This window comes from Myxocyprinus asiaticus, chromosome 21 (genome assembly GCF_019703515.2).
Source record: "Myxocyprinus asiaticus isolate MX2 ecotype Aquarium Trade chromosome 21, UBuf_Myxa_2, whole genome shotgun sequence".
Lineage (NCBI taxonomy): Eukaryota > Metazoa > Chordata > Actinopteri > Cypriniformes > Catostomidae > Myxocyprinus > Myxocyprinus asiaticus.
In genome coordinates, this window is record NC_059364.1 from 10,125,649 (window position 1) to 10,143,120 (window position 17,472).

At 40.7% G+C, this 17,472-nt stretch overlaps 1 protein-coding gene across 1 annotated transcript in view; it reads left to right on the forward strand.

The window, feature by feature from the left end:
• The first annotated feature begins 5,515 nt into the window (after positions 1-5,515).
• The window catches only part of slc35f3b (solute carrier family 35 member F3b), a 95,375-nt gene continuing 83,418 nt past the window's right edge, over positions 5,516-17,472 (forward strand). The window contains exons 1-2 of the mRNA XM_051648770.1: positions 5,516-5,639; positions 6,888-7,102. Of these exons, the coding sequence (XP_051504730.1) occupies positions 5,548-5,639; positions 6,888-7,102 (307 nt within the window). The 5' untranslated portion in view covers positions 5,516-5,547. The remainder of the gene's footprint in view (positions 5,640-6,887; positions 7,103-17,472) is intronic.

Below are 17,472 nucleotides of genomic sequence, written 5' to 3' on the forward strand. Positions count from 1 at the left end.
ACAGAGCACAGCCCACCTCTCCCCTCTCCTCAGCACACACAGTCAAATGTGAGCACATAATTTTTGCCAAAATGTAAAGTGCTGTCTGTGAAATTGGAAGGTGTCAGCAATAGGAGTGCATCTGAACACACAGAGCTCACGGCTAGGTGCAGGGAGTCCAATTATCCTCCATCCTTTCCTGACAAATACAAGGCTATATTCAAAACAGAGCTTTGTGACATATTTGGCTGAATTCCCACTGCTGAAAGCACCATGTTACCTCACGTCTGTCAAATCTCATACTCAGATAGAGGTTCTAGCCCTAGGCTCTAGAAAAAGCATAAAGGAGTCAGGGGAGTGGCCCTTGTTACATTCAATTGCATTTCAATTTCATTACAAAATTCCATCAAATTGAATGAAGTAATCTTTAATAAAATATCTAAATATTTTAAGTTTTATTAATTTAATTTTGTAAAACATTACACAATTCATGTTGATGGAATTTTTATAAAGGAGTCCTAGCTCTCTGCTGAATGCTATTTGACATACTGTATCTCATTGTGTTTCTCGCTGTCTTTTTCCTCCCCTTCCTCTCTTTGTGACAGAACATCATCTATTACGCTCAGCTCTGTGTCGCAACACTTGTGAATCTCACAGGGGGGAATCACTGGTGCACTGATTCTTCTGGGCTCTGATACCCACCATTCTGCTGTCTCTGTTTTACAGTTCATCAGCCTCTCTTACAGAGTGTTAAGAGGCCTGTCACTGTACCTCCATGAAATAAATATTGCATATCAAATATGAACACAGTCTCAGTGTTTACATTATGCTCCTGAATTATGTGACGGTGTACTCTGGAGGAAAACATTGCTTGAAACCCGCAAAGCATTGTTTATACTCACTGTTATGTCAATGAAATGAGGGGAAGATTATTTTAACCAAAGAAAGAGTTCATCCAAAAAATGAAAATTCTGTCATTATTTACATTATTTAAATAAAAAGAAGAAGAAGAAGAAGAAGAAGACATAGCATATGCTCTCTTCTGTGAGAATATGCATAGTTCTCAAAGTTCTTGCCTGGGGTTAACTTGTCAGTGTTCAGCCATATGAAAGTCTCACTGCTGTTGATCTCAGTGATTGCCACCAGCATTAGAGTTGAAATTCAATTATTGTCAGTCAGAATAGTTGTGCAGTTTTATATGTACTGTATGATGCATGTTTCCATCCCCTTAGAGCTGAATATAAATGCTGGGTCTTGGACTCAAGGGTCAGTTGAGAGCCCAGCAGACAGCGTTTTTGGTTACATGGCAACAGGTTTAGTTGCTGACCTAAATACGAGACAGAACAGCCACATCAAGAAATGTAGGGCGAAAACACTGCAACAAATTAATTTATATCTGTAAACATGAGTACAGGCTCTGAAAAGGAGCTGCTGTGATTATTATCGATTGAAGATAGCTCAAAAAAAGAAAGTAAAACCAGTATGTCTTGAAGAATATGAATAATGGAAGCCCAGGTTACTGTATAAAAGTGTACAACATTTCTAGGTCTGCTCACCAAAAGCTGCCTCTGTAATCTTAGAGGATGTATTTACACTGTTTACTGATCAGAGAGCTATCCTATCATGAACAGGCCAAGAGTAAATGCCTGAAAGAAAATCTTAGGCAGAATTTTAGCTTCATTCACCATTCATTTTCACTGAATAGGAAAAAGATGCAGTGAAAGTGAAAGGTGACAGGACCTTAATTTTTGAGTGAACTATCCCTTTAATATTTAAGTATGAGGTTTATACTGTATGACTTTATTGTATCTTTACACAATGTGTTTTGCCAGAGTCCAATTGACTCCAAACAGAAGCAATTGTTTCTATTTTGGACAACAGTAACTTTTCTGAAAAGTGCATGTCCACTTAGTGATGTATCAGAGGATTAGAACTCCAATAACATCATTTGGGTTTTGATAAGGTCAAAGGAACATATTAAAAGAATTTGAAGTATATTATTTTTACACATGCATCATTGGGGTCTCTGGGAGCCCAAATATAGTCAAAACTCAAAAAAGGACTTCAATATTGATCTGTTTCCCACCCACACTTATCATATCACTTCTGAAGATATGGATTAAACGACTGGAGTCATATGGATTACTTTTATGCTGCCTTTATGTGCTTTCTGGACCTTCAAAGTTCTGGCCACCATTCAATTGCATTGTATGGGCATGTAGAGTTGAGATATTCTTCTAAAAATCTTCATTTATGTTCAGTAGAAGAAAGAAAGTCATACACATTTGGGATGGCATGAGGGAGAGTAAAATTATGAAAGAATTTTCATTTTTGGGTGAACTATCCCTTTAACAGAACAAAAGCGCTAAGAGTCTGAACTAGACAGAACACAATCTAGAAAATAAACATCTTCCTTAAAGAATATAAATCTCAACTCTCTCTGTACATTGATCTTTTTCTCATTCTTCTGTAAAAACTAACTACAGTACCTTATTTGGGGATTTTTTGTGGAGGGAGACTGTATATTTCTGTGGCAAACCTTTATCAAATTCAAATGATGAATCTTTTTTACCTTCTATCAGTTCTTTCAGAATTTGATTTTATACAATTTTGTACACTGTGCTTGTCTTCTTGGGTAAAAAAAAAGATCAAGATAAATTGGAGCTCTTAAGATGTTACCTATTTTTAGCTACTGAAGAGTGCTGTACTTTCTAAGTACACAGTTTTTTTATTTTTTTTCGTGTGTGTGTGTGTGTGTGTGTGTGTATGTGTTATCTGCTCAGTGGAAAATAATAAGAGGGAGGTGCAAACCAAAAGAGCACAGCAAAATGATGAATTGGTCTTTCTCAATGTTTTGTTTGGAGAGTTTCTCAAAACTCCTTTCCTTTCAAATCTTTGGCTCGTTTGCTCATTTTGCTGTATAATGACATTGCTCCCGAAGATGTGGCAAGTTTATTCTTTAGTTTAGTGTCTTTAATTCCATTGTTTTTATACCAAGCTAAATTTTCTTAATATTTTTGTTTATTAAAAATAATTTTTTATTATTTTAATAAATATGTATTATTAGGGGTTCAAGCATGAAGTGCTAGAAACCCTATTGTTTTTGCTCAGATTTATTATTATTATTATTATTATTATTTTATTCTTTATTTTTTATTTTTTTTTCTGGCTTAAAACTGATCGTGGAGCCCAATCCGTAAGGCCTAGAGAAATGAAACTTGGTGGGAAGGTAATACTCCTAGTCGCTAGTCAGGCGCAAAGTATCGCCCCGATCGGCCTGACGGTGGCGCTATAGTCATCAAAACAAACATTTTTACATTTTGGCCCATAACTCTTAAACCGTAAGGACTACAAACAAAATTTTTTTTCCTGTTATTTCTTGCATCATGCCAATATTTTGGATTGTATCGGATTTTATTGAAGTAAAAAAAAAAAAAAAAAAAATAGTCCTAGGCCTTTCGCCCGATCAGAACCAGTGCAAAAAAATTCAGCAGAGTCCCAATATGACAACTTAGCAAAAAAAAGTTTGGACTTTCGATTGATCATCGCAACGGTATGCCAAAACATACGTAGTGGGAGTGGCTTTTGCTTAAATGGCTATAACTCTTGAATGGACCAAAATTTGGTACACATATGTATGACATCATTCTGAGGACATACACAAAAAATTGCACGCCTCTGCCTCTTGGTGGCGCTATAATAATTAAAAACCTAAAAATGGCTAACTACGGAACCGTTGGTCTGATCGACTTGAAATTTTGTGTACAGTGTCTTTGTCCAATGTGCCATCAAATTCAATGAGGACAGTCGCATATCTTGAAAAACATGGCCGACCAATCAGCTTTTAGCAGCTATTTGACAAGGTTAAAAAATGCGTATCGAAACAAAACGTGGTAAGCCTATTTGTTTCTTGGCCCAAGAGGTCTGTGCAAAATGTGAAAAATATTGGCCACAGGAGGTGCTATCCCGTTTTAATTGCGTGTAAATCGATGTATATACGGCTGTCTTTCGCAAAGAAACACGTTATTCATATCATATGATAGACCTCCTCTTTCTGAACAACTTTGCCTCTAGAAGCTTTGGTGTGAATCAAATAATTTGTTAAATATTTGAGATTATTTAACAAAAATACTTTTGTGAACTAGTCCTAGGCCGTGCACCCGATCAGAACCAAACCAGTGCAGAATTATTCTCTGGAGTCCCATTATTAATAATTATCAAAAAAAAGTTTGAACTTTCAATTCAGCTTGCAAAGGTGCACCAAAACGTGCATAGTGTGCATGGCCACTTTTACTTAAATGGTTATAACACTTGAACGGAATGAGATATTATCACCAAATTTGGTACAAATATGTATGGCATCATTTTGAGGACACACAGAAAAATATGCACACCTCTGCCTTTTGGTGGCGCTATAATGATTAAAACTCAAAAAATGGCTCTAACTATGGAACCATTAGTCCGATCGACTTGAAATTTTGCATGCAGTGTCTTTGTCCAAATTTCCATCAAGTTCTATGAGGACATTCACATATCTTGAAAAACATTGCCGCCATCGACCAATCAGCTTTTAGCAGCTATTTTAACTAGTCCCAGACCATTCGCCCGATCGGAACCAAATCAGGGCAGAAATATTCTCCCAATATTAATTATCAAAAAAAGTTTGAACTTTCGATTCATCGCCATGGAATGAGATATTATCACCAGATTTTAAACACCTATGTAGGAGGTCAGTCTGAGGACACATGAAAGAATTGTGCACTTACGCCTTTTGGTGGCGCCATAACAGTCAGGAGTGTAAAAAAATCCCATTTTATCATTGTTTTAGGTGTTAACAGGCTGTCTTAAAGGACTTAAAGGACCTTAAATGCTTGAACCCCGTTAATTGACACTTGCAGCTATATTTAAATATGTATTTATTAAGTAATCAATTATTATCAACAGTGATAATAATATTTTAATATAGTTTAATAATATATTTATTAAGTATTTATAATTTAGTTATTTTTATACTAATATTTAATTATTTTAATAACAATATTTTTGCTTTTTATTTTAATTAAATATTTAAATATACATTTTCTATAATATATATATATATATATATATATATATATATATATATATATATATATATATATATATATATATATATATATATATACGTATTTATGACACCATTGTGCAATTTAACTCTGAATTTGGACTATAGTGCAAGTGATCATGTAATAAAACCTTCATTATTATACCAACCCACAAACAATAAGGTTATTAACAAAGTCTAAAATAAAGAATGTCTTAGATTATATCGATAAATTAACGATTCAATATTTATTGCGAGTCAATTTCCCTATAGACTCTACAGCCCACATAACCCCGCAGCACCAGACTGCATCCACCGTTAGATGGCGCTGTGGCTCTGAAAACTGCTGGAGGTGTGAAGCCCATGCTATCTTGGTGCAAAAATCTGTCAAATGCCACTGCTGGAGTGTATCAGTGTGGGAGAGAGGAGGACCATTCCAATACGTGTGTCTCTCTGTGCGTGTGAGCAGTGATCTGCTGTCATTCATGGGGATCATGTATGGAGATGGAGACCGGCTCGGACCCGCACGGAGGGATTGCATGTGTTACCTGGGACCACCGACCACCTTGATGCCCATGTAAGAATTTAAAACACAACTTATGCATGAGTAGAATATGTGTTGCAATGAGATGCAGCTTCACTTAGCGTCACTTCTGAGTTAACACAGCGCTCGTGAGACGTGACAGATGATAGTAAAGTACTGTAGTATAGTGTTAAAATCACCTTCAAATTCAGGGGAATGAGAAAAAAAAAAATTGATAAAGCTTCCAAAGCAAACCCCAATTACAGATACTATGGATAAATTAAAATAACTACGCACAGTTCTTCAAATGGTGATGCGATCCTGCGCAACCGAATTCTTAAGCATATTTAAATATTTATACAGATATTAGAGTGCATAGTTATTAAAGAGTCTGCATTTTTGAACTTCATACCGTTTTTGTAGCCTGTCTATCAAATGGAGGTTTTTAATTTGAGTTTATTATTATTATTATTATTATTATTATTATTATTATTATTATTATTATTATTTCCTTGCGCGTAATACGAAACGCGTGCGTAAAAACGCATTCAAAGGGCCAGTGTTTAAAACTGTATATCAAAGCGAGGTTTCTTATACAGCCCAATTGTAGAAAGCTCAAAGATTCATCGTGAGAGAGGAGTTGGTGCGTACAACTGAATTATAAACGCCTCTCGGTGGCCATATAGACTGCAGCATAAAAACTACCTCAATGAATTTTTCATACGCAGTCAAGTCTTTTCTGCATTTAAATTAGTTCACGCTATTGCGCATGTAAGTACCAGTTTATGGCATCCAAGCATGCATAAAACACGACTGATTAAAACACTTTAAAAAGATTTTCTCTCTTTTTCGAGGTAGGTTTAAGCAGTTAATACATTAATGTTGCGCATTTGTATATCTATACGTTCCTCCAATTGAATCGTGGCCTACTGTACCAGGAGAATGTTATGCTGTTGTGTTATACTGTACTGAGCAGCAGTCATGTCTGGTTATCATCTCTCCGCAGCTCTGCCTCCTCCGCGCGTAACGCCAGTGGAGGGTGAATATCCGCGCATCCACCCTTTTACGCGCCGAAACGAGACATGCCACGGGGCTGCGCGCTTGCAAATTCGTTTTAAGCGGAGTTGTTGTTTAGATGTGTTTAAGAAGCACTAATTTCTCTCTCTGCCCACGGAGGTAGACTATCAGAATACCCATGTAATGAGAAGGCTTGTTTGTGTGCCACGCTCTCACTGGCACACCTCTTCTCTGTGCCAAGCGCTCGAAGCCTACGCTATTCCAACTTTGTTTTCTTGTCACCAGCGGGATGCGCAGGTCCCCCGAGGTGAGTCCCAGAAGGCTGTCCGACATCAGCCCGCAACTTCGCCAGCTCAAGTACCTGGTGGTGGATGAATCAATTAAAGAGGACCTGAAGTCGTCTAAATCTGTGGAAGATATCAACAGCGCGTCCATCGAAGAGAGAATCTTGAGAATCACAGGCTATTATGGGTACCAGCCGTGGAATGCCGTTTATAAGAGTAAGCAAGTAATTTGTATGCATGGATTTACAGTATTGCTATGTTGAACAGCTGTGAAACGTCAAGGTGTTGAGGATCTTCTAGAAAACATATTGCTCAGACATTGCTCTTTCAAAGATTAAGATATTATAAGTTATGTTTCTTTTAAGTTTCTACTTTGTCTCAGATGTGTCTCCTAAAATTCCTTTGGAAACATAAAATACACAAATGAGACAATTGATGATGTACAGTTGGAGTAAGGAGCTATAAATGAATGTGGATAGCATATCTCGAATAATTTGGTCACAGAAGAATTTGCTGAGAAATGTTTGAGTTCTTATTGAGATCTTTGACTTGTATTGCATACTTTGGGATCTTGGTACATCTGAGCACAGTTTGTGACATGGTTGTCATCTCTTCTAAAACACTGGGGGACACACATGTGAGATTACTTGTTGTCAAGAGAAAAACCTGAGGAGCAGGAGACTTAATAGCTAAAGTCTCCATCTGCTCTCCATCTGATCTCATTCTTGTATAGGAGAAACTATTTAAAATTAAAGAGATCTTTTTATTTCTTAAATACAGATATCACACGAATAAATTCAATCTGGCTGCAGTTTTTGATGTCTGATTTTGGTCGTTATAAAAAATACCAGCAGCCTGACCTTTAACGGGCATACTGAAAAATGCTTTTGTTAGACAACATGTTAAATTGAAAATGTGTATTCTCAAGAGTTATATTTAACATATGCCAATATTTATCATTACAGTTGCTCTGATCAGTATTTGGACACATCAGTCACAATTACTTTACAAATGTATGAATGTCTTTGCATTATATAACAAAATATCAAATCAAGTGGCATTTATTTTAAAGAAATATACAGTGCATCCGGAAAGTATTCACAGCGCTTCACTTTTTCCACATTTTGTTATGTTACAGCCTTATTCCAAAATGGATCAAATTCATTATTTTCCTCAAAATTCTACAAACAATACCCCGTAATGACAACGTGAAAGAAGTTTGTTTGAAATCTTTGCAATATATTAAAAATAAAAACAAAAACAAAAACACGTACATAAGTATTCACAGCCTTTGCCATGACACTCAAAATTGAGCTCAGGTGCATCCTGTTTCCACTGATCATCCTTGAGATGTTTCTACAACTTGATTGGAGTCCACCTGTGGTAAATTCAGTTGATTGGACATGATTTGGAAAGGCACACACCTGTCTATATAAGGCCCCACAGTTAACAGTGCATGTCAGAGCACAAAACAAGCCATGAAGTCCAAGGAATTGTCTGTAGACCTCCGAGACAGGATTGTATCGAGGCACAGATCTGGCGAAGGGTACAGAAAATGTTTTGCAGCATTGAAGGTCCCAATGAGCACAGTGGCCTCCATCATCTGTAAATGGAAGAAGTTTGGAACCACCAGGACTCTTCCTAGAGCTGGCAACCCAGACAAACTGAGCAATCGGGGGAGAAGGACCTAAGTCAGGGAGGTGACCAAGAACCTGATGGTCACTCTGACAGAGCTCCAGCATTTCTCTGTGGAGAGAGGAGAACCTTCCAGAAGAACAACCATCTCTGCAGCACTCCACCAATCAGGCCTGTATGGTAGAGTGGCCAGACGGAAGCCACTCCTCAGTAAAAGGCACATGACAGCCCACCTGGAGTTTGCCAAAAGGCACCTGAAGGACTCTCAGACCATGAGAAATAAAGATTGAACTCTTTGGCCTGCATGGCAAGTGTCATGTCTGGAGGAAACCAGGTACCTATCATCACCTGGCCAATACCATCCCTACAGTGAAGCATGGTGGTGGCAGCATCATGCTGTGGGGATGTTTTTCAGCGGCAGGAACTGGGAGACTAGTCAGGATCGAGAGAAAGATGAATGCAGCAATGAACAGAGACAAACCTGCTCCAGAGCACTCTGGACCTCAGACTGGGGCGAAGGTTCATCTTCCAACAGGACAACAACCCTAAGCACATAGCCAAGATAACAAAGGAGTGGCTCCGGGACAACTCTGTGAATGTCCTTGAGTGGCCCAGCCAGAGCCCAGAATTGAAAACGATTGAACATCTCTGGAGAGATCTGAAAATGGCTGTGCACCGATGCTCCCCATCCAACCTGATGGAGCTTGAGAGGTCCTGCAAAGAAGAATGGGAGAAACTGCCCAAAAATAGGTGTGCCAAGCTTGTAGCATCATACTCCAAAAGGCTTGAGGCTGTAATTGGTGCAAATGGTGCTTCAACAAAGTATTGAGCAAAGGCTGTGAATACTTATGTACATGTGATTTATTTTTTTTATTTTTTTCGTTTTTTTATTTTTAATAAATTTGCAAAGATTTCAAACAAACTTCTTTCACGTTGTCATTATGGGGTATTGTTTGTAGAATTTTGAGGAAAATAATGAATTTAATCAATTTTGGAATAAGGCTGTAACATAACAAAATGTGGAAAAAGTGAAGCGCTGTGAATACTTTACGGATGCACTGTAGCACAAACACACTTGTCAAAGAATTTTGTTAGGTTTTTAAAAAAAAAACTGTTATGAATATACAGATACAGATAAACACTCACTGAGCACTTTATTAGGAACACTATGGTCCTAATAAAGTGCCCGACATGTTCTTCTGCTTTTGTAGCCTATCCGTCTCAATGTTCGACGTGTTGTGCATTCTGAGATGCTGTTCTGTTCACTACAATTGTACAGAGCAGTTACCGTAGCCTTTCTGTCAGCCTGAAGCAGTCTGGCCATTCTCAGTTGACCTCTCTCATCAACAAGACATTTCCGTCCACAGAACTGCCACTCACTTGAAGTTTTTTTTTTTTTTTTTTGGTACCATTCTGAGTAAACTCTAGAGACCAGAGTTTAATTTAAGTCTGTTGCAGACTTAAATTAAAAAATACACCACCAGACTGTACAATATACAGTATAGGCACAAAGTTATCCTGGCGACAGGAATTTTTCCACCCTTGTCTGCCTGTTATAATGAGACTGTTATAAATGCTTTCCAAACTCACAAAACACAGTGGAATGTGGCTGTTCCCTCACAGCACTACAGTGTAACACTCTCTCTGCTCTCCTAAAGTCAGTTTCTGTAAACACCTGCTGCCTGAAAATGGTTACTTGTGTACTGCAGGGTCTTAACTTTGTGTAATAGTGGCTGTAGTGCGAGAGCTGTTTTAATTGCAGTGTCTATTTTATGACTGTGACATAAGACCATGTATTAGTCTTTATTTTATAATGTGGGTTTTAGGTCACTTTTGTGTTATTTTTCAGGGAATAAAATTAATTATTATAATTTATTATTGTACTATTATTATTGCTAATGCATTTTAGAAGCGATGTGTTAAAAACGTCCTGGTTACTTTTGTAACCTCCGTTCCCTGATGGAGGGAATGAGACGTTGTGTCAATGTAGTGACACTAGTGGTCACTCTTGGGAGCCCCAAACACCTTTTCTTTTTGAAAAAAGGCCAATGGGAATTGGCGAGTGGAATTTGCATGCCACTCCCCCGGACATACGGGTATAAAAGGAGCTGGTATGCAACCACTCATTCAGGTTTTGTGCTGAGGAGCCGAGACAAGGTCCTGGCATTTCAGCTGGTAGTTCAGTGTTGTGGCAAGAGGGACACAACGTCTCGTTCCCTCCATCAGGGAACGGAGGTTACGAAAGTAACCAGGACGTTCCCTATCTGTCACTCATTCGACGTTGTGTCGATGTAGTGACACTAGGGGTCTCTATACAAAATGCCACAACTAGCTGAACTGTGTTACGTGGACTGGTGGTGCGAGACAAGCAGACCGCTGTGTGCCTCGTAGCCAGCGCACCAGGCCATCACGTAACCTCCCCCAACACTCTTATGAGCGTCGAATGGTCCTTCGGGAACAAGTCAACTGCCCAACAAATAGGGACAGGCTAGCCCAGCCGTGGCCTCTTTTCCTCTTTTTTCTCCCCAAAAAGAGTGGAATTTGTTAACCGACTGGGGGCCATAAATGTCTACATCGGGGGGGTGTCACTCCCAAGGGGAAGACACCGCGGAGACCACACCCCGCCCAAAAAGGGGGGGGGGGGTATTTTGAGTGGAAATACGTCACATGGTCTTACCGAGTCTTGTCGGAAGTATGTCATGTGGAGAAGTCCCATGGTAGGTCCTACCTGAGGGGGGAGGAGTTTCTACAAACATGGTGACCGGGGGCAGAGGGGCCTCTGCCCAAGGAAGATGTAGTTTACCGACAGGAAAATGATTTAGCAGAAGATATCACGTGGGGTCACCTACGGGGAACCACCACATGTGGAGCACCTACCTCAGTACCGGGCCTAGTTAGCAAACGTACTGGGCCGGCAGCGAGTTTCTCCGCAAACTCGTCTGCCACAGGGCTAAGGAGGAAAGTCATCCAGGGATCACAACTTGTGAACACGACTGGGAGTCAAAAGCGCACGTCTTCACCTCATGGGAGGGGAAAGGCGCTATGCGCAAGTGGTACAGCCGGCCAGCTGTCCCGGAACTTACCTTTTCGGACCTGACAACACACGGGACGAAACCGGCTCAAACCAAGATTATAGAACCTCGCAAAGGTGTTGGGTGTTGCCCAACCCGCTGCTCTGCAGATGTCTGCCAAAGAGGCGCCACTGGTCAGGGCCCAGGAGACTGCTACACTCCTAGTAGGGTGGGCTCGTAGCCCCACGGGAGGCGGCACGTCCTGGGTGTGATATGCCATCACGATGGCGTCATCGACCCAGTGGGCGATCCTCTGTTTGGAGACAGCGCTTCCTTTCCACTGTCCACCAAAGCAGACAAAGAGCTGCTCGGAGCTTCTAAAGCTCTGTTTGCGATCCAAATAGATGTGTAAAGCATGCACCGGACACAGCAACGCCAAAGCTGGGTCTGCCTCCTCCTGGGGCAGTGCTTGCAGGCTCACCACCTGATCCCTAAATGGGATCGTGGGAACCTTGGGCACATAGCCTGGTCGGGGTCTCAGGATCACGTGAGAGTAACCCGGACCAAACTCCAGGCACGATTCGCTGACAGAGAACGCCTGCAGGTCCCCTACCCTCTTGATGGAAGTGAGCGCAGTCAGGAGGGCAGTCTTCAAAGAGAGGGCCTTAAGCTCAACTGACTCCAGGGGCTCAAAGGGAGCACCCCGTAGACCCCGAAGGACTACAGAGAGGTCCCACGTGGACGTTGTGTCCCTCTTGCCACAACACTGAACTACCAGCTGAAATGCCGGGACCTTGTCTCGGCTCCTCAGCACAAAAGCTGAATGAGTGGTTGCATACCAGCTCCTTTTATACCCTTATGTCCGGGGGAGTGGCATGCAAGTCGTGCTTCCCCAAATACTTACCATACACTGCCTCGTGATGTGCCGAAAAGGTGGCTACATACACCTTCAAGGTGGAGGGGGACAGCCGCCCCTCCAGCCTCTCCTGCAGGAAGGAAAGCACCGATCCGACTGCGCATCTCTGGGGGTCTTCGTTGATGTGATGTGCCAATGCAGCCGCGGGCCAGTCCAGGGGCTGGTGGCTGTGTGCCCATTGCATATGGCACCCCAGCCCGTCTTGGAGGCGTCCGTCGTAAACACATAGAAATGCAAGGTCGGTCCAAGTGAGGCGACAGATCGGCGTGATGATCACGCAATGTGTCCCGCCGTGCCATGCCCATCTCGGGACTCGAGTCTGAAGCCAGTGATGAAGTCTCATATGCATCAACCCGAGCGGTGTGGCAACCGCTGAGGATGTCATATGCCCCAGGAGCCTCTGAAAAATTTCAGTGGATCCACTGTCTTCTGTCTGAACGCCTTCAGACAGTTCAGCACCGACTGTGCACGCTCGTTCGTGAGGTGCGCCATCATCGAGACTGAGTCCAACTCCAAGCCAAGAAAAGAGATGCTCTGAACCGGGGAAAGCTTGCTTTTTTCCCAGTTGACCCGGAGCCCCAGTTGGCTGAGGTGCGTGAGCACCAGTTCCCTGTGCGCAAACAACACATCCCGAGAGTGAGCTAGGATTAGCCAGCCATCGAGATAATTGAGGATGCGGACACCCACTTCTCTTAGTGGGGCAAGGGCTGCCTCTGCAACCTTCGTGAAGACGCGAGGGGACAAGGACAGGCCGAAGGGGAGGACCTTGTACTGTTACGCCCGGCCCTCAAAAGCAAACCACAGGAAGGGTCTGTGTCGAGGTAAGACCGAGACCAGACATACTGGCGGGTGGGGCCTCACGGCGGGGCAGATCCTGAGGTGCCACGTCGAGGGGGCTCAAAACCCATGGCCATGCTGAGTCCAGAGACATCGAAGCACTTACCTGGCTCCTGACGCCCACCATAAGATTGGTCGAGGTGGGGGGAGGAGGAACATCGTCCCCGCAGTCCGTCGGAGCCAACCCGGTGTGGGCATATTTGTGCCACAGCTGGGTGTGCAGGGGCGGGGGTCCGCCACTGGGGCGCCAAATCTGCCAAAATGGGACGGTGGATGGCGGTCATGACGATGGCCGTGCGCACCTGACATGTGACCCAGAGAACAAGGAAACCACTCTTTTGTTGAGGTTTTGGGAGCCGCAGCCTCTTGGGCATGCGGCGAAAAATTAAACAAAAGATTTTCCTCCCGGCCCTCCACCGGGGGATGGAGTGGTCTGTCTACCAGCTCCATAGACGCAGGTCTCCTCACCCCTGGGGCGCTTCGAAGCCTTCCTAGGGTTCTTGGCAGCTGGCTGTGAGACGGCGCTCTGGGCCCAGGAACCAATTATCGAGCTGCGAGGGTTCAGGGGAGAGTAGAGGGTTCCACCCTAGCCCGATGCTCATGGCTGCCAGGGAAAGCATGTCCGTCATCTCCGCGTCGGCCTGAGACTGGGCGACCACACCCAAAGGGGGAAGGCGCTGAAAAGTGCTGTAAAATCCAGCAGTTTAAGGTGATTGTTAGGGAGAATTGAATTCAGTGCACTGAGTGCAACCGCTCGGCTCCGAAGAGAAAATCTGAATGAGAGGTTGCATACCAGCTCCTTTTATACCCATATGTCCGGGGGAGTGGCATGCAAATTCCACTCGCCAATTCTCATTGGCCTTTTTTCAAAAAGCAGAGGTGTTTGGGACAAAAAGCAGAGGTGTTTGGGGCTCCCAAGAGTGACCCCTAGTGTCACTACATCGACACAATGTCGAGTGAGTGACAGATAGGGAACCACAACACCTTAGCAACTGCAAAGCAACTTCTGGAAACCATCCACAACACCCTATTTGGCAGTGACTTTTGCACAGGCAAGCAACATCGTCTTCCGCACATGTTATTTTATATATATTTATTGTATTTTATTTATTTATTTATTTGGCAATTGATAGAACAACTAATTGTTATAATTAGTGGTAATTGTCTCTAAATATCTATTGGTCATAGGGATTTGAACAAACACCTTATCCTAAGTATTAAACTTTATTATGTAATTAATTAGTCTGGAAATATACCTCAAATCATTCGGCCTATTGAGAATAGGTGTGCAATATTTGTTCTAAGTGATCTGATTTATTCTGAATTGATCAGAATTTTTGCACTCAGACAATAAAATTGGCAACAAAATCCCATTCATTTACACTGAAGGAGCGGCCTGAGCCATATCTAGAGACCAGTTTCCCCTTACAATGACTACTGCAAAACTACCATAATACGATGCATCATTGTATAAATTAGCTAGCTAGTCATGACTGTTTCCCGAAACCGTAGTAACTATGTTGCACATCCATCATTCTAACCATGTTGGTTGAGCTGTCGTTAATGACATTACTCAGGGGGATGACATTCTCACCCATCAATCAAACAGAATTTTAGGGACTGAGAATAAAATTGGCCACATTATGCTCCAGGGAGAAAGGTCTGTGCCTTAATTGTCTTTATGTGGAGGGACACATCTGGCACAATATGCAACTCAAAGTAAACCTTTTTAGCCCCTGCCAAAATCATACAGGGGTTGGAGAAAATGACAACGACCCAAGAAAAAAAATCTGATGTAGCTAAATCACAATTACAAATACAACAGCGAATTATCGATATTGTCTCAATATTGATATCGTTCATATATATATATATATATATATATATATATATATATATATGAACGATATATATATATATATATATAAAATTTCTTTTTTTTTTATGTATATATGATACGATACCAATATTGGTTATTTCAGTGTCTAACTGTCTAATAACAGGTATGCTGAATCTATTTTTAATTGTTGTTTTATTTCTGCTTTTGTTGTGGCACATTGATAACTGCACATTGATAAAATGTATTATTTTAAGAAAATGTGTAAATAATAATTATAAAAATAATATTATTGTTGATAAACATCAATTATGACAAAATGGAAAGTTTCCAAATGAAGATTTGGAAAATATTTTGCCATTTGTCAGTAGCCCTGACATTAAGCAACCAATAAATTATTACTGATTTAGAAGAAAAATTTAAACATTGGTTAAAAGATATTGCTCAAATTGATTATCAGTCTATTTCTACAGCAACTGAAAATGTTTGAGATTACAAGACTATATGCTTGATTTTATACACTTGTTATTTCTGAGTGTAGCTGAAATAGCCAAACCCATAAATTCGTATAATTAGTAAATACATTTTGGCCATAAGGTATAAATCACATCAGGTTTATTACTGTTTGGGAGTCCGTGTGAGCTATCAATGTCTAACAAATAGCTCTTTTCTTCAGTTTTCGAGGCAACAAGGCAACTTACAGAGTTCCAAAGAGGCTAAACAGTCCGTGCCTGAAGCGCAAATACAACAGTCAACAGGAATAGAGGCAGTGTGTTTTGATGCATGTTCTGAGACAAGGTGTGAAGCCCATGAGATCATTACCTTTGTACTGTGCAGGAAAACTTGTTTAACTCAAACAGAGTCTGCTCTGCTCTATCCTCCTTGTGTGGCTCACACTGCCATAAATAACTGGTATTCCAGCTTGATATTAACATAAGCATTTAAGTATAGTTCAAGCACATATACATTTCCATATGTTTGGATAAACACTGATACGTAAAATATGAATGTGTTCACAGCATCTAAAACATAAACCTTTTTACTTAAGCACAACTTAAGAGACATACAAATGTTTACGAATCCTTTTAAGGTTCATAGAATTCATAGGTTAATTCTATTGCATTTATCATAACTGAGGTTAATTAAATATGTTTAACGACATTACATTCATTTAGTGTAGGTTATGTTTTTACATACATAAATGAGTAAATGAGTGAAACACATGTTGATGTTACACCCTCACATTGACAGTGCTTCACATGTATTTCATACTTGTTGAGCTTTAATGATAATTACAAAAAAGTGTAAATGACTTTACTTTTTGTAGTCCCATTTGGATTTATAAATAAATGTGCTTTTGAACTCTCAATTTTGAGTCTTGACCAAGGATTCGTAAACATCTCTTAAGCTGAACAAACCTATAAGCGCTTTCGTTTTAGATGGTGTCAGCGCAAATGTATACAGTACAAATGTTCAAAAGTGTATGTGTACACTTTATGCGTGAATCCTTATGAAAACTAATGAGAACATCCTGGGTATTGACAGTATAAATTATGAAAAAAAAATCGAATGATCTTAATGGTAAGAGCACAAAAATTTACAAGGAAGGTGCTGCTTCTGTCTATTGTAGATTATAAACAAACTGCACACAAGCCCACCAAATACTAAGGCCTACCACGCACTATTCCAATTTCATGTAAATAACATATAAGGGTTAAAGCAAAGTATAAAGGTCTCCTCACAAACATAATATGCAAATCAGAGAGAGAGAAAAACCTGCTTCACAAACCTGCTTCACATTTTCTTAAAGTTCAAAGTGATCTTATTGGGTATTTTTGGCTATCGAATTAGCCCTAGTTAGGGTAGCAGTGTCAAAGTGATTCATTAGCAGATTTTCTACCTGTATGCTGTTGTCAAAGATCTGCAGGAAGATGAACACTTTCATTAACCTTGATAGATTCTCAGAGGAAGAGGTGGTATATTTGTCTCTGTAAGGGTGTGTTACGTAAAATGAGCTTAATGAATTATTTGCGACATGCATCTGCCACTTTGCATCACCCATGCAGCATACACAAGCTTTTGAACTTTATATGGAAATTCTACCTTTTGCTTCCTCACCAAACTCTCTTTCTTTACTTTAGGAGAACTTTTCAATCAAACAGGACAAAGAAACAGTACAACATTAGTTCTGAGATGTGTGTTGTTGGCTGGAAGTGTCAGTAATCCATATCAAATCATCTAATTAAATTCTATCATGTTACATAAACCAAGTATTGATCTCTGTATAATTGTTTTTGTCAGCTGATAGAACAACTGATAATTAGTGTTTATTACCCAGGCTGATGCTCAT